At 43.1% G+C, this 27,586-nt stretch overlaps 1 protein-coding gene across 2 annotated transcripts in view; it reads right to left on the minus strand.

The window, feature by feature from the left end:
• Positions 1-18,343: 18,343 nt before the first annotated feature.
• The window catches only part of Efna5 (ephrin A5), a 278,621-nt gene continuing 269,378 nt past the window's right edge, over positions 18,344-27,586 (minus strand). The window contains exons 3-5 of one of the 2 annotated variants that reach the window (XM_050153491.1): positions 27,482-27,547; positions 26,971-27,051; positions 18,344-21,529 (exon numbers count right to left, since the gene is read on the minus strand). In XM_050153491.1, coding sequence (XP_050009448.1) covers positions 21,408-21,529; positions 26,971-27,051; positions 27,482-27,547 — 269 coding nt within the window. In that variant the 3' untranslated portion in view covers positions 18,344-21,407. The remainder of the gene's footprint in view (positions 21,530-26,970; positions 27,052-27,481; positions 27,548-27,586) is intronic. The other variant, XM_050153492.1, reaches the window with a different exon arrangement.

The following is a 27,586-nucleotide window of genomic DNA, read 5'->3' on the forward strand; positions in this document are numbered from 1 at the left end:
ATCTTGCACATACATAGATGCAAGTAAACACTCATACACATAAAATAAATATTTCAAAAAAGAAGCATAGAAACCATTAAGTGATGTTCTTCTTAGTCTTTTACGGGTCATTGGAAGGCAGGTGTGGGTCACTCATACATGTGAAGTGACAAAATTTTCTGGTGTAGCATACATGAATCATCAGCTTAAAGTTGTCAGTGTTGAGAGAAAAACTTAAAGTATGTTTAACACCACAATAATAATGAGCATCACTTTAATTTCTTTTGGTAGCTCATAAACTACTTCACCAACTTGTTTAGGCTGGCAGTCATCAAGATTACAAGAGATATTCATTGTGCTGCCAAAAAGTAGTGGTTAACAAGGTGTTTTGGTGAGGGAGATACCCAACCAAACAGTTTATCTATATTCAGGCTAAACGTGGCTTGTAAGTGTTACCAACTAGGTTTTAAATCAAAAGGTTTATATTAAGTCATAAGGACTTTCGTATGACACTTGGACTGCACATTTCACATTGATGAAATTAAGAAGTAATCATTTCTATTTTTTAGATTTGTCACATATTTTTCTTACTTCATATATTATGTATATGAGAAATGTCATAACGCCTGGATTTGCCAGGAGAAGCATAAAGTCATCCATGTGCACACAGGTGCATTTGTGTGATATGTTTATCTTAGCTAAGTACAAAGGGTTGATATAAACATCTGATATATTTGTTCTTCAAAGAAACAACTTGGCCAGGCAGTGGTGGCGCACGCCTTTAGTCCCAGCATGGGAGAGACAGAGGCAGGTGGATTTCTGTGAGTTCAAGGTCAACCTGGTTTAGAGAGCGAGTTCTAGGGTAGCCAGGGTGGTAACACAGAGACACCAGGGTAGTAACACAGAGAAACCCTGTCTCAAAAAAATCTAAATAAATAAATAAATAGAGGAGAAAGAATGAAAGAATGAACTTTAAATTTTAATTAATTCTAGAATTTTAAATTTATGTAAAATATCAAAGGATTTTCCCTTCAAAATACCCAAAACCCATTAAAAAAAACACTGATATTTGACAAATTACATTTTACTGAAAAACACCCCCCCTCCCAAATAGCTCATTCACTATAGCAATTTTGGTTTCAAGAAATTTTCCTCTCTCAAATGAAGAGCACCTTTATACATAAAAACGCGTCTTCTCAGAGGATGTTGGAAAGGTTCTGGAGGCAATTACCAAAAGGGAGCATTTGAAAAAGATTTTTAACTAAATGTACTATTGCAGCATGGCTGTGGGCTCCTGGAGGACGGTTAGGAAGTGAGAGGCTCACAGGAGGAGGAATCCTGATGGGTTTCTTTTTATAACGCAGCCGTCTCAGGTGTGCCATCTGTTGAGCCCTCCTGATTCTGTCAGACAGGAATATTTTCATCATTTCTTCCTCGGAGAGAATGCAAGGCGCACAGAACAGGGGAGAAGCTCCGAGAGGAGGGGAACGCTATTCACATCTATTTCCGAACGAGGAAGAAAGGAGCTCAGAAGAGAGAAACAGAATGTAAGTACTGCCTAAAGACAAACCTAAGATGGGGCAGTGACTATGTTTCGGTAGTAATTAGGTATTACTTTGAATGTTCTTGTTGGTGACGAATTTCACTGAGCATTTACCACAGCCCAATCACCATCCATGGCCCCTGACACGTGACAGTTCCCACACACCTTAAGTGCCTCTACGTGAGATGCCATTACTTGCGCCTTCCAGAGGAGAAGTGGCCTAGACAGCGTTCAGATTCCTGTTTCTATGACTTGGAAGTCATGCGTTGTTCACATCATGAAACAAACGTAAACCAGCACCCCAGGAGACTCTTCAGAGAGTCAGCAAGTTTGGGCATATTGAAGACACTTTCTCAGAGAATGTGGACGATCTGTCGCTCTGAGCCTGTATCATAGGCCTCCTGTTGATTCCATCCAGCGTTTTACTAAGGCATCAGACTACCTTTTGCAAAGCACACGCCTGGGGTAAAGGGGAGCGCCCGCTCAGTGCCAACTCAATTAGCGTGACACTAGATAGCCACAGTGGCCCAAGAGTGCTATTTTATTTGATTAGCTTCCCTTTTAATACTGAAAAAACTTTCTACTCGAGTTTCTGGATCCCGACTATGTCCCCCAGGATCTTAATGCTGCCTATGTCACAGTAGGTTACCACTGGGAATTGACTGCATATTGAGAAACTTTTCTACAGATTACAGGTTTGAGATTTGTTCTTTTATTTTTTTGTAAGTTAGCATACAAAAGAATGGGTTTCACTATAGCATTTTCATACACATTTCTGTCTTAGTTAAGGTTTCTGTTGCTGTGAAGAGACACCATGAACATGGCAACTTTTATAAAGGAAATCATGTAATTGGGGTGGCAGAGGTTTAATCCATTATCACCACGGTGGGACATGGTGGCATGCAGGCAGACATGGTGCTGGAGAAGGAACTTAGATTTTTACATCTTGGTCTGCAGGCAACAGGAAATGAACTCTCTTCCACACTGACTGTAGCTTGAGCAAAGGACACCTCAAGGCCCACCCAACAGTGACACACTTCCTTCTACAAGGCCACACCTACACCAATAAAGCCACATTGCCTAATATCCCTTTGGAGGATTTTTTCTTTCAAATCACCATAACTACCAACCATGACTATCTTAAGTTATCCCTTTAATACAGCCTATTCCACACCCTCTTTGATTCTACATATCCTTTTCTATCTCCCCCTTGATGCTTTTTCCTTTTTTTCCTTTGCATAGTTAACTAAAGATGAAACAAATGCCTAGAAAGTATTATCTCCTTCTACCTGGATTCTGACCAGAAATGACATAAATGGCTTTTGTTTATTTTTTCTCTTTCGTTGGGAATAGATTTTTAAATATAATGTATCCTAATTACAGTTCTCTCTCTCCTCTTCCTAGTTCTGCCCTACCTCCCATCCAGGTCCACACCTTTTCTGACTCTCATTAGAAAACAAGTTGGCATCTGAGGTATAATAATAAAATAAAACATACACAAAAAATGGGATATAAAAACAAAAACAAACAAACCGAAGGAAAAGATGAAACAAACAAACACAAAACAGATAAAAATGGAGAGACAAACTCATTCACACATTCGGAATTCCATAAAAGCACAAACCCAGAAGCTACAATATATCTGTAAAAACCTGTGGTAAATAAATTTTAAGTTTGGGAACAAGATTTGAGTTGGCTTCTTCAGATCAATGATTTTAAATGTAACTAGTGGAGATTTTATAGCTCAGATTATATTTGTATATAATTATTAACTAATCTGTAAATTGTAATAAATATATTTGCAATTTAATGCTATGTGATAGTTTTACATATCCTTTTACATTAGTTTTGATATTATGTGACAGGGTTNTTAAATGTAACTAGTGGAGATTTTATAGCTCAGATTATATTTGTATATAATTATTAACTAATCTGTAAATTGTAATAAATATATTTGCAATTTAAAAAAAATAAAAAAAAAACATCCTGATACAGCATTGAGAGACAAGGAACCTCCAAAGACACCATTGAATTCACATTCTGCTGACCATCTAAGGCTGGATATGGGGCCTACCCTCCCTTAAGAATAGTTTGTTTCCCCAGTGAGACTCCCTTGGAGAAAACTGAATTTTCATTTGCAAGTGACTCTCATTTGTAAATAACTTTTGGGTCAGAGGTAGGGCCATGTGTCTACTTCTCCTTTCAGCTCTGGACCCCATCTGGTGCAGAACCCACAGGCCCCGAGTCTCTGCGAGTTCCAATGGAGGTGATGCTGTTGTGTTTAGAAGGCCTTGCTTCCTTGGTACCCTCTGTCTCCTCTGGATCTTCTTTCTGCCTCCACTTCCACAGGATTCCTTAAGATCAGAGGGGACGGATTCGATGAGACATTTAGTTAAGTGCTGAGTGGACCAAGTTCCCTTACTCTCTGCATGAAGTCTGACTATGAGTCTCTGTGTTTGTTCCCATCTGCGACAGGAGGAAGCTTCTCTGATGATGGCTGAGCAAGGCACTTATCTATGGGTATAGCAGGATGTCATTAGGAGTCATTTTATTCTTTTTGAAGAACCGTAGTATTTGGTTTTGCCCTAAGAACATGGGCTATCTAGTCTCTGATTCTTGGTCACACAAGCAGTGTTGGGTATGGATTCTGTCTCATAGAGCTGGGCCTAAAATAGAATCAGACATTGATTGGGTACCTCCCATAAGCTTTGTGCCACCATTGCGCTATCTGACTTTGCAGGCAAGACACCGCTGTAGATTGAGGACTTTGTAGCTGGGTTGGAGTTTACATTTATCTTTTGGTAATGTGCAGGGTAGCTTCCAGTACTAAAGTATAATGTGGGGGTGCAGGTTGTAGGTGCGCACAAGCTCAACTTCTCCATGATCAATGAGCTATGTGGGTGTTACTTTCAGCAATGGGGCCTTGACATCAGTTTGTGGAGAGCAACATACAGCTTTTTTCTACATCCTGTTGAATATTCATTCATAGGGGACCCTTTGGCCAATAACTCAAGCAGATGTAATCCATTCTCAGTACTGAAGTTTCATTTGGTGATGGGAGATGTCCAGTTGGGTCTTCGTCTCCCTCATTATTTGGTGATTTCATTTAGATCACCTTCATATATGTATATAATTTAGGAAACCTCTAATGTATTAGGTTTCCATATGATGACTCAAATGTGCCTTATTTTAGCTGACCTTCTGTATTTCCTCCCTCATCCCCCTCATCCTCTGCCCCCCTCATCCTTCCCCCTCTCTGTTTGATCCTCAAATTAGAGCACCCCACCTATCATTATCTATTCTATTTCTCCATCCTAGAGAGCTTGGTCCTCCACCCAGCCCTTTACTCTGTACTTAATCCCATTAGTTCTATGGGTTGTAGCCTGCTTATCTTTGACTTTACAGCCAACATGTGCATATAAGGGAATTCAGACCATATTTGTCTTTCTGGGTCTGGGTTATCTTACCCAGGATGATTTTTTCAGTTCCATTTATTTACTAGTGAATTAAAAAAATGATTTCATGATTTCATTTTTTTAATGGCAGAGTAATATTTTGTTGTGTGAATGTACCACATGTTTTATCTATTCATCTGCTTGAGGGAATTTAGCATGTTGCCCCAGTTTTCTGGCTATTATGACTAGAACACCAATGACCGTGGCTGAGCAAGTGTCTCTGAATAGAATTAAGCATCCTTTGGGTACGGCTGGGTCTGGAGGTGGACCAATTTCCATCTTCCCGGGGAACCACCACGTCATTTCCATAGTGGCTTATATGCGTTTGCAGTCTCAACAGCAATAGGCGAGTGGCAAATGCATATTTGAATATTCTTTCACCAATCATAGAAACTAAGTCCTCAAGAATGAATGTATGTCTAACCATTACACACACATCTTCTTGCCATGTGAGGAATTCCAGCTGAGCATGTGCAGCTGTGAGTTACTACACGGGCACAGAATGCACACTCCCATTCTTGCGCCTTATCAAAGCATTGTGCAGTTTATTCTGTCAGTTGGTACCGGATAGAACACACACACACACACACACACACACACACACACACACACACACTGTTGGGGTTCCTACACAAGAGGCATTAGAACGGACCTCCTCCTTCTTCTCCTCTCCTCCTCCTCCTCTTCTGCTTCCATCCCTTTTAGATCTCCATCCTTCAGCTCCGTCTCCAGTTCCTTAGGGAGGCAATCCAGGGTATATCCCATAGGAATTCAGTTTCCAATTAGTCTTTTTGCTCCATGAAAACCCTATCTCTGGTTCCTCAGCTTTTAATACCTAGACAGATGTATGTGCTCTATTAAGGGAGACACGCTGTGGAACACGGTGTGCTGCATGCCAAGATTAATCTCCTATTCCAGAGACGCCGGTGCTCAGTCTTGGTTGACTAGGCAATTCCCGTGTAGCTTTTGCTTAATGTCTGAGTAATTGGGGGGAGAAGGACGTTGGTTTATCTTTCTCCTTTGTGACTTCCTCCTTTTGCACTTGACTTGAGATTAGGAGTGAGTGTGATTTCAGATGAGAAACATTTAACAGTGAGTCAGGGAAATGAAATTTCACTGAGATGCAGAACACAGGAAGAGAAAAATGTGTGAAAACTCACATTGACTGGGTTGTCTTGGTAGCTCGTAAAGCAGAGAAAGGAAATTCCCGCACAGTGGGTTTTAATAAAATTGGCAAGCTGGGATGTGGGGCTGTGTGAGAAGAGTGGAGAGGAATACAGAGACAGAACGCAGTGGAGGAATCACAAGGCCTTTCTTATCTTGGACATTTTTCCCTCTGCACCTAATTTATTCTCCAAATGAGTTCCCAGACAAGAACTGTTTTCCTATGAATCTGCGATCATAAATTTAAGAAGCTAGGGATACATCTTCCGATACAAAAAGTAAATCAAATACCAGGCGATATTAAGCTTTGGGACTAGAGATGTCTATGAAGAATTTGCACTCATCTATGTATATGCTAAAGAATATATGGGAATTCAGACTCCCCGAGGAGATAAAAGTAAGGCAGGATCATTGCGTAATGAAGAGACTCATCATGCAATTAAATAAAAGTCAGACTTTAAGGGATTTATAAATATTGTTTGACTCTCATGCAACTTTTCCAGACTTTTAAAGTCTGCCATGTAGAGCGTGACCATCACATGATGACCACGGAACTATTTTCTTAGTCCTCATTTTCCCTGTGAGCTAAAACTTTCTTATTTATTTTGTTATTTATGTTCTGTTTCTACCTGCGACTCTTGTTACTAGCAGTGTATCTCAATGGTAGAGTATCTGCCAAATATTCCCAAGACCTCGAGTTTAATCACCAGTGTGTGAGTGCATGTGTGTGCCTGCATGCAAGTGTGCTTGTGCCCGCACACACACACACACACACACACACACACACGCATTCTGAATACTTAGAGCCATTTGTGGTACCCATTAGATACTCTGTAACTTGTTTACTGAATAACAACTGACCTTGAGAGGCTGGGAGAGTTTAAGTTACATGAGAAAAACCACTGGAATCACAGCTGGCAGCCAGTCCAGAGCTCCGTCATCTATCACTGTTGCAATAGCTCTTCTTTGCTTAGCCATCACGGTTCGTGTGCAAGAGGTGACATGCCCCCAGAGGAGGCTGCTGAAGGCAGGATCCAGGACATTGAGCACCCCTACGTGCCAGCGTTCACACTGGGAATCGCAGGGGATGTTAGTGGACATAGCTGTTGCCACCCTTACCTTTGAGACACGTGATAAAGACCCTTTCCAAATTAAGGCCTTTTGGCCTTCAAGAAAGTCAGCAGATTCGAGAGTGAGTGAGGGTTCTTTCCTCAGCCACTTCAGGCTCTGCAGAGTGCTTTGGATTTCCGTAGCTGGCACAGGAAAGGCACACCAGAGAATCCTGCTAGAGATCCAGGTCGCTTAGCTGCTAGAAGTAGAAGCCCACTTTACTACACTACTTCCTTCTCTTCCAAGGGGGACCACGGGCTCAGGCACAAAGTGTGGTCAAAATGCCTATTTTGTCTCAAAACATCTATCAAAAGAGGAAGAGAACAGCCCAGATCCCATGCCCCAGCTTGCACTGGAGCTGTGGTTGGATCGGAAGGGGCAAGCAGCCCTGACTCTTCTCAGAGGGGTCCACTCTAGAGCCCTGCTAGTATGAACCACTTCACTCGTTATCTGTTCTTGTTAAAAATCTTTATTATTCATGGAAGCAAAGAAAAAAAATCCCATCATTAACCCATCATAAATATTCATAACCCTTCGCAATTGTGTGCGTTTCATTTAGCCACTTGGCAAAACTTCTCTGAAGTATCCAGGTTTTAAGGGAATCTGGCTAATGAGACGAGAGCCCAGGAAATGCAGGGTGGCCTTTCTCCTCTGTGGTATTTTATTTTAACCTGAAAACAAACGCAAAATATAAATAATAATTAAAAGAGCTAAGCAAGGGAGGCGCTCACCGACAAAGAAGAGCCGCATATCCTCTGGCTTTGTCATGACTGTGTTCTTGTGTTTAGCTGAAGATAACAGTAAACTCTGTACTCCAAGAGGGGGATTGCAAGTTTGCTCTACTAATGGATTTATCCAGAAGCCAACAGAGGCAGGGCTCTTTCTTCTCATGGTCTGTACCATTACTGACGTCAGGTTGAAGCGGAGATAAAAGTAGTCCTTGTCTTGTACTTATTATACCAGGCAGCCATCCCAGTTTCCGTGTCTGGGAAGGTTTTATATCCACCTCACCCTTCTTCTAATCCACTTTATCTGAACTATGCACTCTCCCATCAATAAGAAAGCTTTGCGTGGAAGTAAAAGGAAACCCAGGAAATTTCCACTGCAGACGGATAGAATTGGAATAACGTACTTCCCCACTGCCATCCCCTCCCAGCGAGGAGAACTTAGGTCCCATAAATTTTCATCTTAAAATCTCTTTCCTGCCTTTTAACTTCAAGGCTCTTACTCCGGAAAAGGGGCGTTTAAGTGGAATGAACTTGGAGAAGAAAATACGTCCACCAATAGACGTTGCCCCTTGCCCGCACTTGTTTTGGATTTTCCCACGCCACCACTGACGGCGTTTATGCTTGAGAATGAGTTGCTTTTTCCAGCATAACGGCTAACAGGTGCCGGGAAACGTTTTGGGAGCATTCGAAACTGCTCAGCAGGTTCTCCTTCTCCTGAGGGTTTCCGCAGTGTAGAAACAAGTTACCACCAAGGCGAGGACCAGACTGGCTGGTGGCGTGCATCACTTCGTTAGGAAATGGCACATGTTAATAGGGAGCGTGCCAGGTTCCCAAGCAGAGGACCAATTAAGGGAAGCTCTCTGTGGTCCGGTCTTGCGGAATTAGACCGAGTTCTTCCGACTATCGATTCCTGAGCCTCGTTTGTGGTAGTGTTCAGCCTCTGTCGCATTGTTTGTTGGGCCGTCTCAAAGACTCTAATTAGAGTCTTTCTTTCTTAGGTTGTCCCTCTGCTAACTGATATGGATTATCATCGGGAAAAAGGGACTCTTCCCACTATTTATTTTATATTCAGTCCCACAGAAACGATCTGTACCGTCCAGAAAATTAAGTGTGCTGTTTTCTAGTATTCATTGTGTCAGTGAATATGTGACCTTTGAAAGGCGGCACATTCCTTCAGTGAGTTATATGTTAAAATTCGAAACCAGGTCTTAAATTCTCGTAGTATTAATTACTCCCACAGTGCCTCCACTGTACTTTCTTCACAACCTCCTTAGCCCATCATCCTCACTTAAGAAAGTGTTTTTACTTGCAAGGAACTATGACTCGCTCAGTGTCACTCGGGTAATGAGGGCTTATTTCAAAGATGTCTGTGCTGTTAATGGAGCCAGAATCTCATGAAATCCTCTAAGTAGAAGCCAGTGGTCTGGCGGTGATGCCGCCGCTGCAATGAGAAAGTGACTCTGCATTTAAGGACATGGTTCTAAGGAGCTGGAGAGCCGAAGCAAGGCTTTGCCAGAAGAGATGCGCCTGGGATCGCGAGGCAGGCCCATTCGGGTTTCGCTCCTTCTTGTCTCTTCTGACTTATTCGACCTATATCATCTCTTAAAAGGGACACATTAGGGTCCCGAGTAGTCATTCATGAGAAGAAGGGCATCGCTCTCCTTGTCAGGGCACAATAGAGGCCGCTGACCTCTGTTGTTGCTTGCCTTTTGTGTCAAGTGCCCATTCTCTGTCCAGTCAGCTAGCCGTGGTTAAAATGACGAGCACATTACACAGCTTGCCACAGCTTCATTGTACTTCCCTGGGTGGCAAATTCTCCAGTTCATGGGAACAAATTCGAGATAACTAGCAGCTTTTCCTGGGTGGGGCCAGCCTCCTATTAACATATCCACCATGCTTAGCATCAGTGGCGAGGAGTTGTAGGTGCTCCATCACTTATGGGTTACTTTTGGTCCTGCTTCCCAAGGGCGGTCTTGGGTGAAGTAACGTTGACTGGCGTTCACATATGGTTTGATATCATGTACTTGTAAACAGGGGAATTCTTGAGGATTCTGGCTTCTACGACATACATGATAGGTTTCTTTTCACCTTTCCCCTTTCTAGATATTTCTGTGCATTAAAAATCAAAACAAACTGTCTGGGTGTGGTGGCACATACCTTTAATCCCAGCATTTGGGAGGCAGAGTCAGGCAGACCTCACACACACACAAACACACACAAAACAACCACAAACAAAAACAGAAAACAAAAGAACAACTAAAGAGTCATAGCAAAGTCAGAAATCCAGTATATGATAGGATATAAAAGCTAAACTTCAAGTCTCTCTCATGTCCTGGGGTTGCTTTCCTTGGGAGAAAAGAATAAAAACCCTACAGCTTCCACAAGAACAAGCTGCTGGGGAGACGAATTTGTTTTCTGGTTTTCAAAGCATCATGCCTTGGGAAAGCTAGACTCCTCCCTTCTAACCCCTTCCTCTCCCCTGGGTCTGGGACAGGTCTCACAGACACCAGGGAGATGAGAAGTAGAACCACCATGATTGGCACCCCCTGCTCCCCTCGGAGCAAGAATGGGCACACTGCATGACTCTGCTTCAGTCTCTCGGGTGTAACTTTCCAGGGGAATTAACTGTCTACAAACAACAAGACATTCTGGAACCGCACACTTGATTCTTCTAGAAGCACAAACATGTAGCACCAAGTACAAGTTTGTGCCGTACAAAGGCCTCTCCTGCATGAACTGTCACCCGTCACCGAAGCTCCACTTTTACCTGTTCCTGCTTGTCTGTGCATTATAGGAAGACAGAACAGGTCACACAGAAACCTAGAAAACACGACAGCAATTGAAACCTCTTTTTTTTTTTGCCTTTTGAAAAGTCTCCCATATAAAGATGTGTATTAGTCAGGAGTGGTGGTGCACATCTCTTATCCCAGCACTCAAGAAGCAGAGGCAGGTGGATCTCTGTGAGTTAGAGGCCAACCCGGTCTACAGAGCAAGTTCCAGGACAGCCAAGGCTGTTACACAGAGAAACCCTGTCTCGAAAAACTAAAACCAAAACCAACAAAAAGAAAAACTAAAGAAAAAAAAAACAGAAAAAAAAGGAAAAGAAAGAAATGAAGAAGAAGAAGAAGAAAAGAAAATATTAGTTCTTCAGTTCTTTCCTGCAAGTCTTTCCCTTACTTTTTATTATGTCTGGGACACTGCTTCTTGGAGATTCTGTTTAGCCGCTGTGTATCTATAACTAGTTGTGGTTGTATCAGTTCCCTTTGCTACCCTCTTGTCTGTCTCCCGCTTCCCCCTATTGCTCTGCAGGGGGTTTGTCAATAGCTGGAGAACACACTTCTTCCTCTTCCCTCTCTGCGGTGCTGTCAGAATTGGGCCAGGGAAGTATGGTATGTGTGTCTGCTTTGAATAGCTTAGTAGAGGAAGCTGATGTTCCCAGTAGGCAGAGTAGGTAATAAGTCTTGTGGGCAGGATCGATGATAAAAGGAAGAGAGAGGCGGGGTGGGGTGGGGGAAGTGGGGGTGTAGCTAGACTAAGATGAGGGCAGCCATACGGATCCCAGCTCAAACTGACTCTGCTTGCTAATGAACGCACTTGCTAGTACTGTATTCCTGATACTCTCTTCACCTCTCAAGTCAAGTTTTCAAAAAATTGATCTCATGCCAGTTACAAGGGGCAGACCTGTCACTGATCAGGGAGATTAACTTGCTTTGTTGAATACTGACAGGGACGAAGGAAGGGCAGCAGCCACACAGAATGGAGGCCACTCTAACGCACGGTAACCTCGACACCAGAACCAGGAGTTGGCCAAATGTGTGCGGTTTGTGCCAGCACCAAGTTCAGATGAATGAAACCCCCAGAGAGTGAATTTAAGGAATTCCAAAACCAAGAAGGATTTTGGTCAACTCTGAAAAATCTTTACGCCCAAACTGGTTAGAGGCTGGAAGGTGTGGGCTCTAGTCCTTCCGTCGCTGTCACACTCTCTCATGCCGAGCCCGTGTCACCAGTCAAAAGAGGTTAATTGTAATAATGGCTGTACTTGGCCTTGGAACATTGGGTCACTCTCTGGGTAGGGAACAAGCATAATTGAAGGAAGGACACCCAGGGTCCCTAATGCCAAGTGATGCTTCTGCCAGAGCAGATGGTTTCCCTGTGCAACCGAGCTCTGGGAAGTCTCTACAGTGTGGTCGGATATGTGGATACTGTCGTGCTTGGCTGGCCGGGCCCCAGCATGGCTTCTTTTAACTGCCACATTTCTGCCCTATGGGCGTAGGATGTTATCAGACTGATTTCAAATATGTCTAACATGATTCTTAGTGTCCTTACAAATGCCACATGGCTTGGAACAGACAATACCTTGTGGGGGAAAAAGCTGCTGTAAATACATAAAATTAGAGAATGCACACACAAAAAAAACTGAGTGTGTTTATGTGGACAAAAAAAAAACTGAGTGTATTTATGTGGAGCGCGGTAGGGTGGTGGTGGGGACAAACACCCCAAAGATAATACAGATCAGAGTTAGTTTTTCCCTATCCATGGGTTTGGTGCCTATTGGATTCAACCAACCGCTGGTTGGAAACGCATCTGTCCTAACCATGCCGACTTGTCGTTATCCCTAAACAGGACAAGAGCTATTTCCAGAGTGCATACGTCGTGTTAGATAGTGGAAGGAGCACAGATGTGATTTACAGTCTGCAGGGCGAGGCCTGCGGCTTTGTAAAAACACTACAGTGTTCATATGCAGCACCTGCGCATCCAGGGATATTGATTTCTGCACGAGTCCTGAATTCTGTCTCGATACCTAGGATTTCATTAAACGTTTCCCAAGTTTTAGAGATAAATTTGACTATGTCCAAAAGGCATGCGAGAACTTGAGAAATGAGAGAAGAAAGTTACACCAAAGAGTAAAGGTCTGTGGTAAAACCACTGACTCACAAATAGGAAGTATTTGGAAAGCTGCCCAGCCCCTTTCTCCCGATTGCAGGGCTTTGGAAACTTCCTTTAAGTTGGGATAAACGTCTCATTTGTTTTTCCTTCAGCCCGGGCTTTTTAGTTCTTAGGAATGGGGAGGAACATACTGGGGCCCCTGTCCAAATCCTTGATGAACTTGCCCCTCCTTCTTTCCCAGTGCTACCTGGGTAAAGCAGCTTGCTGGGCTCTGCTCCTCCAGGGAGGGAAGATGACAATTCCCCCCCCCCCACACACACACGTGCCCGCCCTTTTCCAGTTAATTCTTCCAAGCTTGTTGGAAAGAGTCATTGGTTTATATTTCATTCTCCAAGCCTTTGAGATCTTGGGATGAAATACTCTCTATAAACCACAAAGCCTATTACTATTTTAAGTACCTGCATCTTCCAGAAGGAACATGCCGGCTCCCTGCAGGAGAAATAAATGGAGTCGGCTTTCAGGCTGGCACACTCTCCTTAGTAAAAAATAAGAAAGACACAGATTGTCCTGTTCTGTCTACTGGAGAAAATGTGTCTTGATCTAGGAAAGCAGAGCACATATTTCAGAGGAGGTCCTTGTCACACTCTGCTTCACAAATCACGGGGCCTTTCCCAGGGCAGGGGTGCGGAAGGGGTCAAAAGGGGAAAAAAGCAAGCTTTGCATACGGAAAAAGACTGATGACAGAATTCACTTCCAGGGATGCGGGGGTGGGGATAAACTTGCTCTTTTTTTGTGTGTGTTTTAAGGTGTTCTTTCATGGATATAGAGGAAGGAAAATGGCTCTGGCTACCTCCATTTCAAAGCCACATATGTGCGGTGTGAGGAAGCACCTGGTACTTATGAACAACACAGCAGGCAAAAATATTTGGTTCTGTTTTCCCATTGTCATCTCTCTCTCAGATTTTTTTTCCTGTCCCTCCCTTTGTGTCCTTGTCAGGATTGACAAGCATCCGTGTGTTACCAAGTAACATGAAGTTCTTGCTTGAATAATCCTGCTGAAAATCCGGGGTATTTCACAGCGCATTATTGACTCAGAGAACCACCCACTAGAGTGAATTCTTCTGATTAACGTTGATTGACAGCATCCTTGAGGTGCTGTTTTTTATACCAAACGGTCAGGTCTACCGATGCCCCTGCTTCAGCTCGGACACTGGCGTCTTTGTCCCCGAGCTCTTAAGATGTGGGTTATAGTCAGGAAGGTTTCTCTCATTGAGGATACAGACAAACTGTGCTCAAGTAAAACAAAACAACACAAAACGAAGGGAAACAAATAATAAAACCAAAAACCCTCAGCAATTGACAAGAAGAGAAACTAGCAGGGATTGCTTTCTCTTTTCTTTCCATCTCTATTATTCATCAGCCTTCGGGGCTGCAATTGGTTGTAATATGGCAGAGCTCATGCCATACTTAGAATGAACAGGAGGATATTTTACATAAGCAACGAAATCGTGCTTGCCCCTCAGTGTGTGCAGAGGTCATTGAAAAGCCTGTAGCAACCTGTGGTGGAAATAACCAACGGTTCCTTCTGTCAAGGCAGGCTGAACAAGAGACCCCTATTCCCATTTCTTCTCCTTGGTCCTAAACTGAATCCAGAAATGCCCCCATGAAAGGGTTAAAAACTGCACCCTGCTTGGAAACTGGAAGGAGACTGAAGGCTTCCCTGGGAACACTATCTGCACAGTGAGCCCCCGGTTTGTAACTAGGTAGGCACTAAGTTCTTCACAGGAGTGGCTTCACAAATTATTTCTTCTACATACTAACTAAATGCTTGGTGAAGTCCTTGACTGTTTCCTGTGCAATGAAATTCCCTACCTCCTCCTCTTCTTCCTTCTTCTATATTAGCCACTTCCTTATTGTCTGTTTGGTTTTTGATTTTGTTTTGTTTGGTGGGTTGGATTTTTTGTTTTGTTTAAGTTTGAAAGAGGACTTCTCCGTGTAGCTTTGAACCTGTCCTGGAACTTATTGTATGGATTTTAAGAAGAGAACAGAACTGTTATAGCTTCCCCACCCAGAGTCAAGCAAGCATTCACGGCTCCATCTTCAATTAGGCACACACGTGTATTTAGCCACTGAGCAACCTAACAAAATGGAAGGTATCACACTAAAAACTGACAGAGAATACAGGTCTGGTGAGTTATTTATGATTTTTGGAATATCTCTTTTCCAAGGGGAAAACATAACGCTTCCCAGAGTAGTTCCGCAGTGCTTTCTTAAAGGATTGAGATATTATTAGCTGAATGCGCAACTAGGCTTTGTGAAGAATCTCTAAGAAGCTGTTTTGCAAACAGTTCCCATGAAACTGTTGCGATCAATGAACAATTTCTCAGAAAGGCTTGAATTTTTATAGCACCTATGTTTACTATTTGTTCCTGTGAGATATGGAATTCTAATACATATGTGTGCTTTATTCACAAAACACATGGCGACCTAGATGCGAAATGTCCCCTGTGACTTCTTATTTTCAGCACCTTGGATGCCAAAAAATTCCAAGTGCATTTGGTTCCTGTGACACTGTTCAATGGGCCATCATCTCTGCTCCAGCTTGCTTTGCCATTAGTGTGGCCAGTACTCTCTGTTGAGACCTGTCTCTTCATCTGAAGCTTGCAGCTGTGATCAAACTACCCATCAGTCTGTAGGTTTTATACTGTGCTTCGTTCCCTTAATCACGTGTGTGTGCTCAAGCATCATGGCTGTGTGTATACCATGTGTGTGCACCCTCTACAGTCACCAAGACGCTGGACAGTTTCATGTAGGTACAGCCTTGGATTCAGTTCCAGCTATATCATTTATATTAAAGTGGAATCTGAAATTGTCATCATTTTTCGCTGCCCTTATATCCTCCGGGGAAGAAATGACAATTTCTATAGGCCAACATATTCCAAGTTAGTTTAGCAACACTCATATTGTCTTGGATCCTCTCACGTTCATAAGCAGCTTTATGGCAACCACGAAAGGCCGCCCCATGACCTCATCTCTCTTAAAGTTTTTAATTTTGTCACACACTTCTGATCTCATTTTGACTATTGTTTACATGATTTTCTATAACTGGAGTTTCCTAATCTTCAAATCCCCAACTTTTCTCACTCGCTCAAAAACACAAACAAAAACAAAACAAAAAGACATCTACTTATTTGTGCATGGTATAAAAACCTGAATTGTACACCATCACCTATAGATGGTTATTACTAGGTTTCCATGTGCGCCCTGTCGCCCACTGTATACTTTGAAAGTAGAGACTGTGAAGCCCATTCCACACAGCGCTGGTTGAGAACAATGCCATGATGGCTTCGATGCTTTGGAGGAAGGACGGTGGAGATGGCAATGACAACGTAATGCCGTTCTGGTGAGGATGTCACAAACGTGGTCCAGTACATCTTGTGAAAAGCAATGTGTCTTGGTTTTCACTTTATAAAACTGTCATTCTTCATTAGTAGGAAAAAAAAAGTTATGGTAAATTATTAGTGTGTAATGTCCTGCCAAACAATTATATTAGGACAGTCTTGGTGAGAAAAATGTGACTATCAGGTCATTGGAGCCAAGTTAGGACACACATGGTGTGTCTTTTATGTCACGCGTTTGTTGTCTCTCTACAGACGGACTCTGCAGTTGTCCTTTTATCAATGTCTTCCTCAAAGACAAAAATACGTATAACTCAGATACAAAATGGGCTCCATACTGCCCAATGGGCAAAAAGAGTCTAAGGACAGCAACAAGTCACCTCTAAAATGTCACCACATTCAGAGAAATAAACAGGGTCCTAAAGATACCATGTGTTTCACTATGGTCACACCATGTAAGTTAATTCTTCCTCGAGAATGGGGATTGAGGTTTGGGCTGTACTGAAAGGGTTAATTCTACTGCTTCTCCTGAAGTGGAAGATGACTGTTGGATTAGATGGTAGGATAGAGAAGTTTGTGTAAAATAAAAATATAATGTCTATACTTCTGATGTTCCTGCATCGCTAAGAACGCAAGGCTTGTCATACTGCCTATTTTAAGGCCCAAATGCAGACAAGGCCGAAACTGCACCATTTTCTCATCAGATAAACGTACGTTTTTAAAAACCCTATATTCTTTGATCTTCCCATACCTTCTCTTATAGTCGTCATATTATGTCTCTGTCCATAAAGATTTTTTGAAAAAAAAAAATTCAGTAGAGTACAATTAGTCCCTAAAATAAAGGCATCACTCAAGGAAGAAAGGAGAAGGAGGGATCCAATTAAAATGACGAAAATCTTTCATTTTTATTTAGGTATACTTGTACGGACATGTGTATATACAAATACAGATCATATGGGTTTGCGTGTGTGTGTTTTAATTTTTTTTTTTACATTTTCTGTTATGTTTATATAATGTCGGCATTTCAAAACAGCACTCCATGAGGAAGTGCAAAGGACTGCGAAGCAGGGAGCACAAGCACAGGGCCACATGGAGCTGGACGTCACACCCAGACGCACACACAATGAGTGGCTTCAATGGGGTGTCAAGGGTAAGCATGGAAAACGGATTCTGACTCATGGGTAACCTCCAACATGCCAGCATCTATTAAACTGTACAAACAATGGGAGTGAGGCCATTGTAGGGAGATTTGTCTCACATCCGAGCAGCTCTGGGGTAAAGGCATGGGAAGAAGTCAGTGATGCCAAACCAGAGACAGACCTGCCCATTCACGGCTCTGGGGGTGGGAAACAGAAGGTGGGAAGAAGGCAACAGAAAAAAAAGGAGAAAGTGGAGGGGGGGCAGGCAAACGGGGGTGTCGGTGGAGGTGGTTTTCAAAAGAGGAGCTGGTGACCACAACTCTGAGAGCAATGAATAGAAAAGGAGGAGTTTAAAACGATTTTTTTTCTAATTTTGTGGAAATTAATAAAAATGGCTGCAGCCGTTGCTAAGGCACAGGAGAAGAACAGAGTCCCTGAAAGCCCACAGGTACTGCGACTCTTCCTTACACAGGACACACAGAGAGAAAGAACCCCAATGAGCCTTCCTATAGGGACTGGTCTGCAACCATCCTGAGTCTGAGCCGTACTAGATACTGACAAGACTTGCTGGGGGTGGAAGGGGGGATGATGACAAACAGAAAACCAAACCAAAATACAGAACCATTTCTAAGTTCTCTAAACCTTTTCAAACCACATGCTTGGGGTGGGGGAAAAGGACCACAGAGCTCCGACATCAGACCTTGAAAGCACTGAGGACAAAGTATCAATCGAAGCAGTCCTGTTTTTTTTTTTTTTCTGGTCCCAAGACGATGGAGCGGTAAGATTGAGTGGGCAATGACCACGCGAGTCCAGCATGGAGCAGTGTTCCAGTCACGTGTGACTTCTCAGCCATGTATACATTGGATGTTTTCGAAAGCCTCAATGCATGTTTTGTATCCTGAAAGTCTACTGTTTTTCTCAGTTACAAAAGACATAAGAATCAAATTAATACTTTATTATCAAACACTATATACAACAGAGGTTGCTAATAATACAGAATTAAAGAACGCAATTTTTTTTTAACATTTTAACTTTTCTTTCCTCTGCCACCCAAGAAAGTACAGTACAAAACAATAGTCTAAAACTAACACGGACTGTTACCTGGTCTATTAAAGGATACACAGTATCCACTAAACAGCCAGATCTTTATTCCCTGCTTCATGTTGCAAAGCCCTTGGCAACCAGGGGCGAAGGTCGCTGGGGTTTGACCAACTGGGGCTGAAGGGGCACTCCAGGGCTTCCCTTCATGCTTTTGAATTGTTTTTAAAATTAAACCCACTACCAAGATGCACCGACATCCTAAGCCCACAGAGGACTGTAACAATACCACAAAAGGCCACCAGCGCTTTTTGGACAAGATAAAAACGGCCTGACACCAATTGTCTCGAGAACTCCACACAAGGGCATTAGCTACGATTATGTCACTTACACGTAGAAAAGCATATGGTCTACTGGTGTGGAGAGTTCCGATTTAAAACCAAAAAAATCTTAACCTGCGGTGGCATGACTGTGAAGTAAAAGGGTCTAATTGCACAGTGAAAAATGAAAGACAATGGCAGAGAGGGCCATGAGTAATTATTTCATCATTTGTTAGAGACAACTGCTAGAAGAAGCACAGAATTCACCTTTTCTAAAATGACATTAGAACTGCTAACGTCGTTAGGACTAACTGGAATTATTACAAGATCACTTTGTTCCCTTGACTGTAGTACATGCAGAAATTATCGTGGTTCTATCGATCCATCTTAGAAGGGATTTCTTTTTCGTCCCCTTACTGAAATCCCACTAACCCATAAACCTGTAACTATTAATAAAAAGAATATATCTGGATATTACTGAGAGTGTCGAGCCTATAAATAAAGGGAAATCCAATGCTTTGAAGTCTGGCTTCAGTGAAATGGTGGGTGCCTTCTATGATGAGACTCTCCCGCTCCGGAGAAGTCTCAGATGTAGGGGGAAGAAGACTGACAATATCTTTGAGGCCGGCAACTCCACGCACATGGTTCAAGCAAGAGCAGACTCCAGTTGACTCCACTCCAAAGGGACCAGGTAAGCCCGGCTCACATTCCAACGTGTGTGAACTCTCTAGGGTGCAGTATGTTCCCAGCTGCCTTCCACTCACATATTCTTCTAATTTGAAACTACTCACGAGTCTAAGCAATTTCCGATTTCATGAAGTTCATCTAGAATGTGAACTCTTTGTTTTTTTTTTTTTTTACATATACATCTTAAAAACGAATATATAAAAATTCCTTCTTCTCCTGGAACGTTTTCAATTTTCCACATGACATGATCATTGCATTTACTGACTTGCTTGTTTATAAAGGCATGGCTTCTGTTGATGTCGTGCAATGGCAGAACAAGGTTAGACCACCTTTCCACTGGGCTGACACTTTTCCCTGGCTAGGCTTTGGGGTTGAAAGCTCATGAGAGCCCGCCAGGAGAAACCCCGTAGCTTGTGTTTCCTGATAAGTAGCTGGGACCATCCCCTTGGCCATGCTAAGGTTCTTTGAGCAGGGTCATTCCGTGTTCATTCTCCTTCTGCCCCAACCCTACTATGAAACAAGATAACCCGCCCCCCCTCCCACGTTTCTAAATGTATCAAGGGATACCACCTTTTCTCACAAGTTTAAATAGGACAAGCATATATACTCACTCTCAGCATAAAGTATATCTAAATAATGTATTTTCTATTCTAGTGGATTTTTAAAAAAATATTTTGTCAAAGTCTTTGGGACTCCATCTTGTTTATCTCCCACAGATAAACACGTGTTCCCCCTATGCTTTTAGGCTGTGTCAGAAAGGGAAAGACGAGAAAAATCAACACTTGAATTTTTATTCCAAACTTTGGAATTTTTATTCCAAATTTCCCTTTAAGCCCTCCCAAGTAGTGCTGACTGACTCTCCTGGTGACAGGGGTTTGTGTCTGAGTCCCCTGTGAACGCGGAGCTTGGAGCAGAACGTGGGCATCGGGGTGGGGGTTGGGGAAAGGCCACAGCACACTGGAGCTCCAGCAAAGCCAAACCGCATCTCCTCGGGCCACAGACTTCCTTTCCTTGTACACGTTGTCCCCAGAGGGGCAGGCAAAGCTATTCTACTCTCTACTCATCAACCCTGGCTTGTCAGCCTCGGGGAAGGTCACTTTATTCATAAAAATGCCTCTTTGAGCTCCTAAAAAGAAAAAGAAAAGTTGTAGCACCATGGTGATCTGTATTCAAAGGGAAAAAAAAATCAGGTGTGCACTACCCAGTCACTAAAAAGTTAGAGGCACTCACACCACCAGCAATAGATCGTTTTCTCAATATACACATCTCCTGCATTACCATCCCTGCATCCAACACTCCTTCAGGGAGAAAAAGCTTCTTGGGCACAGCACAAGTTTTGCTGGCAAGAACGCTTTAAGACAGTCCTATTTGATAAAAACAAAAACTAGTATCTGAACCTTGGAGAAGCCTGCTCATTTCTACACTTCTAGAGGGTATGGTGTCATCGTATGTCTACTCTTTATTCCGCCCCTCCGGACCTGACACACCAACATCACGCTCCACACAACCACCTTACTGTCCTGAATGAGAAGGCGTTCAGTACTGGATAGGAGAGAGATACCCTCTCGGCCTGGCCACGCTCCTTCCTTGTCTGCATACCGTTGACACCCTGAGCTTACAGAGGTGAGTCCGCGAGGAGAACCCACTGGTGTCGCTACAACGATTTGGCATTTTCATCTGGAGTCCATTGAATTTGGAAGGGGTGAGAGAAGTCAAGGACCAGGGCTGGGGATGGGGTGGGGTGAAGGAGGGCAGTGACGCGTTTAGCCCCCAACAACCCCAGGTTGTTGCTCAGAAATCAGGCTGAAGGAAAGAAAAACAAAAACAACAACAACAAAAAAAATCTGACATCTGCCAAAAAACCAATAACAAGTCCCTTCTTGGGATGAGCAGTTAGGCGGATCTCTGGTGTCCCAAGACCCTGATGTTTTCTGTGACAGGTGATGAGAGGAGGCTGTGCTATAATGTCAAAAGCATCGCCAGGAGGAACAGTAGGATCGCCAAAAGGCGGCTGGGTATCCTTGGGGTCTGTGCCGCGTTCTCACCGCGGGATGGCTCGGCTGACTCATGTACGGTGTCATCTGTTCAAAGAGAAAGCACACATTCCAATGAGATTTCACATCCTTAATAACTCTCTCGCAGCAGCCCGCTGTTAACAGACCTCGCCACCCTCTGCAAAGTAGGGTAATGAACCCTGTGCCACCATTGACTTTCATGTCTGCATAATCGCTCATTATTTACTGCAAACAAAGGAGAGGCAGGGAAAACTGGACTTCCTTCACAATATTTATACCCTCTCTTAAAACCGAGGGGGAAACTGTGCGTGCAGTGTAATATTTGCTGCATAAGCTACTTTGATTTGCTGCTATCGGTTAGATGCGCTTTGCACAGAACTTGAGGTAGGGAAGGGAACTCTAAGTCCGCAGTCCTGCGGGGAGGAAAGCCACGGATTGCGAGGGAAGGGGGAAAGAGTTATGTGGGTATATTAGTGGTTACGCAGACGGGGTTGCTCATTTTCTGTGTTTTAGGCGTTTCACAGGATTAGTGGTGAATGTTTGGTTGTTCGGTGCCTACGTGTACTTTCAAATGTGGAAAATGAAGTGCCAAAACAACAGTATTTTTAAATAAACTATATATAATGCCCAGTAAACATCAGAACTCCTGTGCCCACTGGGCTGCCTACAATTAGGAATCAATTACGGTGCTATTTCCATTACAGGCCCTGCATCTCCCAGATTAAATTACTTGAACTTGACTATTCTTATTTTTATCAGGCTGAAGCTTGGCACATAAATTATCAGTGTGGATGCAAATTTTCCTCTAAATAAAATGGATTAAGTGAGTTAAGCTTCTTTTATTTAGCTATAAAGTGTTCTACGAGGCTGCCTCTGACTTTGGATCGCCTCCCTGATCTGCATGATTAACAGGCTTAACTTCGAAATGGGAACTTTGCAGTAATTAGTGCCCAAAGATAGATTGGAGGCTTGCCCATGAGCCATGCTATTCTCTAATGTGGCCCATCTCCTTCCTCCCATCTGGCCGAGCTTATGCTTTTAGCCCAGATGACCTCTGGACATGTTTCTGGAGCTGACAGTTGGCCTCTGAGCAGATTTCATTTCAGCATCAGGGGGACGTCCCATGGGAAGGCAAGCATTGCTCCTCGGGATTCGCTGACTGGTTAATCAGAGAGAAGAGTAACAAGTGAGACTCCAGTAATTGTTCTCAATTATGTAGACCCCCAGAAGACAGTCCCTAACAGCCCTCACTGACCTACATGGTGTCTCTTAGTAGATTAATTGTCCATTATTTTAACCTCATGTAAGGTCACCGATCACACATGTCATTATTAAGGGTACTTTTTTTTTTCTCCACACAGGAAAGAGTCACACATTCTATTATCTGTCCTAAAGGGAACTTTTTTTTTTTTTTTTTTTTTTTTTTTTTTTTTTTTTTTTTTTTTTTTTTTTTTTGTTTTTTCTTTTTGGAAGTTTCTGTTCATCTCATTCCCATCCCATGTGAACTAAGAAACATGCCTTCTCAGAATTAAGTCTTCTGCCCTAGTGGACTCTTATTTCGGCAGGTCTTCATCTAGGAGCCCCTGAAGTCCTTTGTTTAATTTGTCCTCCTTTCCCGGACTTTAGCAAACCCTGGATAGATTGCTTTCAGCTTAGGAGGCTAGAAAAGGTTAGGAAGCAAGAACGGAGAGGCAAATCCCACACAGTGTAGCCAAGTACGCGTGGGCTCTCATCTTTTCTTTGCTCTTTTCAGCCTTGCTAATGCATTAATTAAATCTGTAGTTAACAGGAGGCAGAAGTAAAGGCCCTTAATAGCCCTGAAATTAAAATCCAAATCACATTCTTAAGAGCACCAATATGGTGTCAATCAAAACAATGGAGCACTTCAGGCTTAATTATAAAAGAACCATAAACCCCGAGGATTCCACAGCTCATTTTGAAACATCACTTATATTTATACACCTGAAATTACATCACCTACTGGGGTTCTTCTCCACCCTTTTCTCAATAACACATTACTCAGTCTTTCACCTTGTGAAGCTTGGAAACAACCTATTGTTAAAAGATACCCAAGCTGCATTGCTGAACTCGGAGCAAGTATGCAGAGCAGGGCTTCCCTGCTTCCCTCTCCTGCCAGAGGCTCAGCAAAGGTCACCCACCAGCCCAGGCTCACTCAGTACAAGGCACAGGGGAAGAACCTTGCAGAAGACCTGACTTTAACAAGAAGGAAGACTTCGGTTTTCTTCTAAGAGAGGCCTAAATTTGGATGCACCTTTCAAACGCTGCATCACAGATAACCTGTGGGGTTAGCCCTTCTGTGAGCTGTGTTGTCTCTTATTTTAATGTCCCATGTATTTACCTACCATACATGTCCTAATAATCTCCCATGTAATCACCTACCATAGATGTGCTAATAAACTCCCGTGTATTCCCCTACCATACATGTCCTAATAACTTCCCATGTAATCACCTACCATACATGTCCTAATAAGGGCACTTTATCTTTCAGGGGAGAATGATGTTTTCCTACGTTTCTCTCGAATGAGAAAGCCCACTGCATGTTTTTGTTCCTATGCCCCGATGTTCACGAGTCAGGGTTCTTTTCTACATGTCGTGCTCTGATTAAAATAGTCGTTGATGGGAAATTCTATGCACCATCACCCCCACCCATACCCCTCACCCAATGGCAGTTACCGAGAAGCTGGAGACCATTTAGATAATTTGGGGGGAAATTTCAGAATTCTAAGTTGAAACTCCTGAGTGAAATCTACCCGAATGGAAATTAAACCTACATGTGAGAGATTACTAAGACTTGCAAAAGTGAGTGCGGCTTGGTGGAAGAGAAAGCTCCTCTGCAGAAGCGAAATGGAGTGTTGCCTTTTAGTTACAGGATCCCACCACACCGGGGGTTTGGTGGTTTAACTGAGAACACTAACGATACTTCGGAGCATGTAACGTGACATATGTCTGCCCTGAGATCATCTTGGGTCCCTACAGATAGGAAACTGGCAGGCAGAGTGCGCAAGCAAACAACAGAAGACGAATGCATTCCACAGACAGGTGAATTAGTACACACGGCTGAGAGCATGCGGTAGGATGCGTTCAGGCTCCCTACGTCTCCAGAGCCTGTATCTAGGGCTGGCCAAAGGAGAACGCTTGTTAAATCCAGCAGTTGCCACAGTGGCGAAGAACGCCAAGTGGGACGGACTAAGTTCTCTACGAAATAAAGAGAAACACTCAACTCTGTTACCACATTCATATTGCCAGGCACTGTGGCTCAACCCCTTCTTATCACACTAGTGAGGATGCCTGCCAGCAATCTCTATACACACACACACACACACACACACACACACACACACACACACACACTCACTCACTAAACTACACTCTGCTAAACTTTCCAAACTTCTCTTGGTAATATGTTCATGGATTTGGGGCCACTACAAATTCCAAGTTCTGTATGAGGAAGAGCTTAGAGACCCCGACATATGCCTATGTAGGAGAGCTTAACATTTCCATTTTATCATTATTCGAGTCCAAAGGTGATTTTCTCAGTAACAGAGTAGTCCTCAGTGTTCTTCTTCATGACCCGAGAACAAAACAAAACAAAACAAAACAAAAACATAAAATCTCTTATGTCTCTAGAGGTGCTGGTCCTCGCTAGAGAGGTGATTGACTTTGCCTAGAAAATACGATCATGGGAAATGCACATCAAAATTCTCATCCTGAGCAAGTTTGTAACAGGCTTAACCTGTGGTTCATTCTATTCATGACTTACTAGAGAAGCTAGGGGAAGTAACGGTTTTTTCTGAACGTCTATACCTCTAGTAGTGGGAAGAGTCTCTTCTATGATCCTGACAAAGGGAGCTAAGGATATGAAGTCTGACAAGCTGAGTGGCCTGGGCTGGCGTCCTCAGCCATGGGAAGAAGGATGTAGGTTCTGTGGTTTTGAAAAAGCTCCTGTTTAACCTGTCCCTATGGTAGTCATGGCCTCAAGCTTGAAGTCTGGTACCTTGAACAGCCACGCTAATGCGTCCAGTTTTTCGAGACAATTAAAATACCTCCACGTCAGCACTCACGTCTTGCTACTTTCTAAAGTGGCGAACTGATCCCTGGGGAGCCACTAAGGCCTCAGAAAGCTCCTAGTACACACCTCCCATTTGTACTCTGAGTGAGATGGCTGCTTTAGAAAAGACCGGAGTGCTTGGGAAACCCCTAACTCTTCCTGGCAGCTAGAGCACTAAAGCCGGTGTCGGTCTGGGGGCACAGCACTTACGCAGGGTACCGCTCCCTAAGGCTCAATCACCGTTATCCCTATGACAACACTCAGAGGATGAGGCGGACTGTAAAGCCCTTTGGTTCCTAGAACCGTAAGAACGATAAGTCCTACTACAAATAAATAAATAGCTAGATACATAAAATCAAGCAGAAACCTTGTTGTTTACATGAGGGGGCTCAGATTTCTTTGTGAGGGGGGAAATGATTTTATTTCTCTTTAGCTCTAAGGTGCTCCCGAGAGATGGACAGAGCACTGTGAGTATCCACCACGTAGGTGGATGACCTAAAGCGAGACAGGGGCTTCCACAGAGCGGTTAGAGGCCTGTTACCCATCACAGAAGGTCTGGTTGCGGTCAACGACCAGATAAAATGTCTAAGCAAAGCAACAGCTTGTCCCAGTTTAAATGACCTACGGTAGGCTGCATGGAAAGTGCTTGCATGAATATTCTTGCAGCCTTTACTTTTTTCACACTGATGGGGAAGTTTGAGCATGAGCCTCATTAGTAGAAGGGAAAAAAAAAAAAAAAAAAACCTCTGTCTTTAAAACTTATTTTGTCTGAGTACTCCAGGATGGCTGCTGGCTCAAGGAGCAGCTGTGTGCATTTGTAGTGGCAGCGGGTACGTGAGTTTGGGGCAGCAGCACAACTGGATGTGTCCAGGCCGACTGCTATTAATAACAGGATAGGTAATACCGAAATGAAATACAATGTTTTAGATGTTTCATTGATGCACATACATTTCTAGAGAGAACTAAAGATGTTGAGTCAGTGTTTTTATGCGGTGGTTTTACTACTTTTATCCACGGATTTGGATATGATTTTTTTTAAAAAAAAAAAAAGAGAGAAAATGTCATAAACATGTACAGTAGAAATATTTTCTGTCTTGTTAGGAAACTGGCCTTCATCACCGTGATCCGCCGACACACCCTGAGGATGCGGCAAAAGGCAGGGAGGTTTTAGTAGTCTGGTAGGGTTTCTATATTAGAATACTGCGTCAAGTGAGTCCCATGTCCAAGAAAGAAAAGTTGTATTCTATCCAGCATGAACTACACAAAGATACTGGAGGAATGAGGTAGGAGATAAGTAACATTAGCAAGCCGCTAGCAATGGGCAAAAGCAGAAACGACTGGCGCATGCACACATGCAGAGAGGAAGAAAGGAAAAACAGGACGGAAGCGTGCAGAGGTAGATGCGTTGGTTAAGGAGAGATTCTCTAAGCATACTAACCTGCTGGTTCTAATGAATTTTCTACTTTGTCGTTAACATCGAAAACACGATCATGAACACCTATAGTTTTCATACAGCTATCTATAACAAAAATAGAGATAACAGCCAAATATGTTAGTGAAGACACCCTCAAACTCCCATTTCTTTTCTTTTCTTTCTCTCTGTTGTTTCCTTTTATTAATGTAGAGATTGTTTTACAATCAATGGCACGTATCCACATGCCAACAGCGTTCCCATTTGCTGTGCATGTACAACAGTCTAAGAAGCAACAAGTTAGCAACTGCTGTGTACTTTTATAAACAAAATAAAAAAAATAAAGCATCATGAAGAATGATGAGGAAAAAATACGATGGAAACTAAAACATGGATGTGGATATACAAAACAGATACCACACAAGATTCAACAGTAAAAAAATAAAAGAATAAAAATAAAATTTTACCGCTGTGAACCAGACCACAGGATAAAGCATGCGCAGTGAAGGGGCCCTCTGGACTCATTCTAGGAACTTACTTGTTGGTCTCACGAAGACTTTGAGCTTTAGGCAGGACCTTCTTCCATTGTCTGGGATTGCAGAGGCTGCGGGGAAGACAAGGAGACAGGGCAAGAGAAAGAGGA

This window comes from Alexandromys fortis, unplaced genomic scaffold (genome assembly GCF_014885135.2).
Source record: "Alexandromys fortis isolate MF-2015 unplaced genomic scaffold, M_Fortis_MF-2015_v1.1 scaffold_61, whole genome shotgun sequence".
Classification (NCBI taxonomy): domain Eukaryota; kingdom Metazoa; phylum Chordata; class Mammalia; order Rodentia; family Cricetidae; genus Alexandromys; species Alexandromys fortis.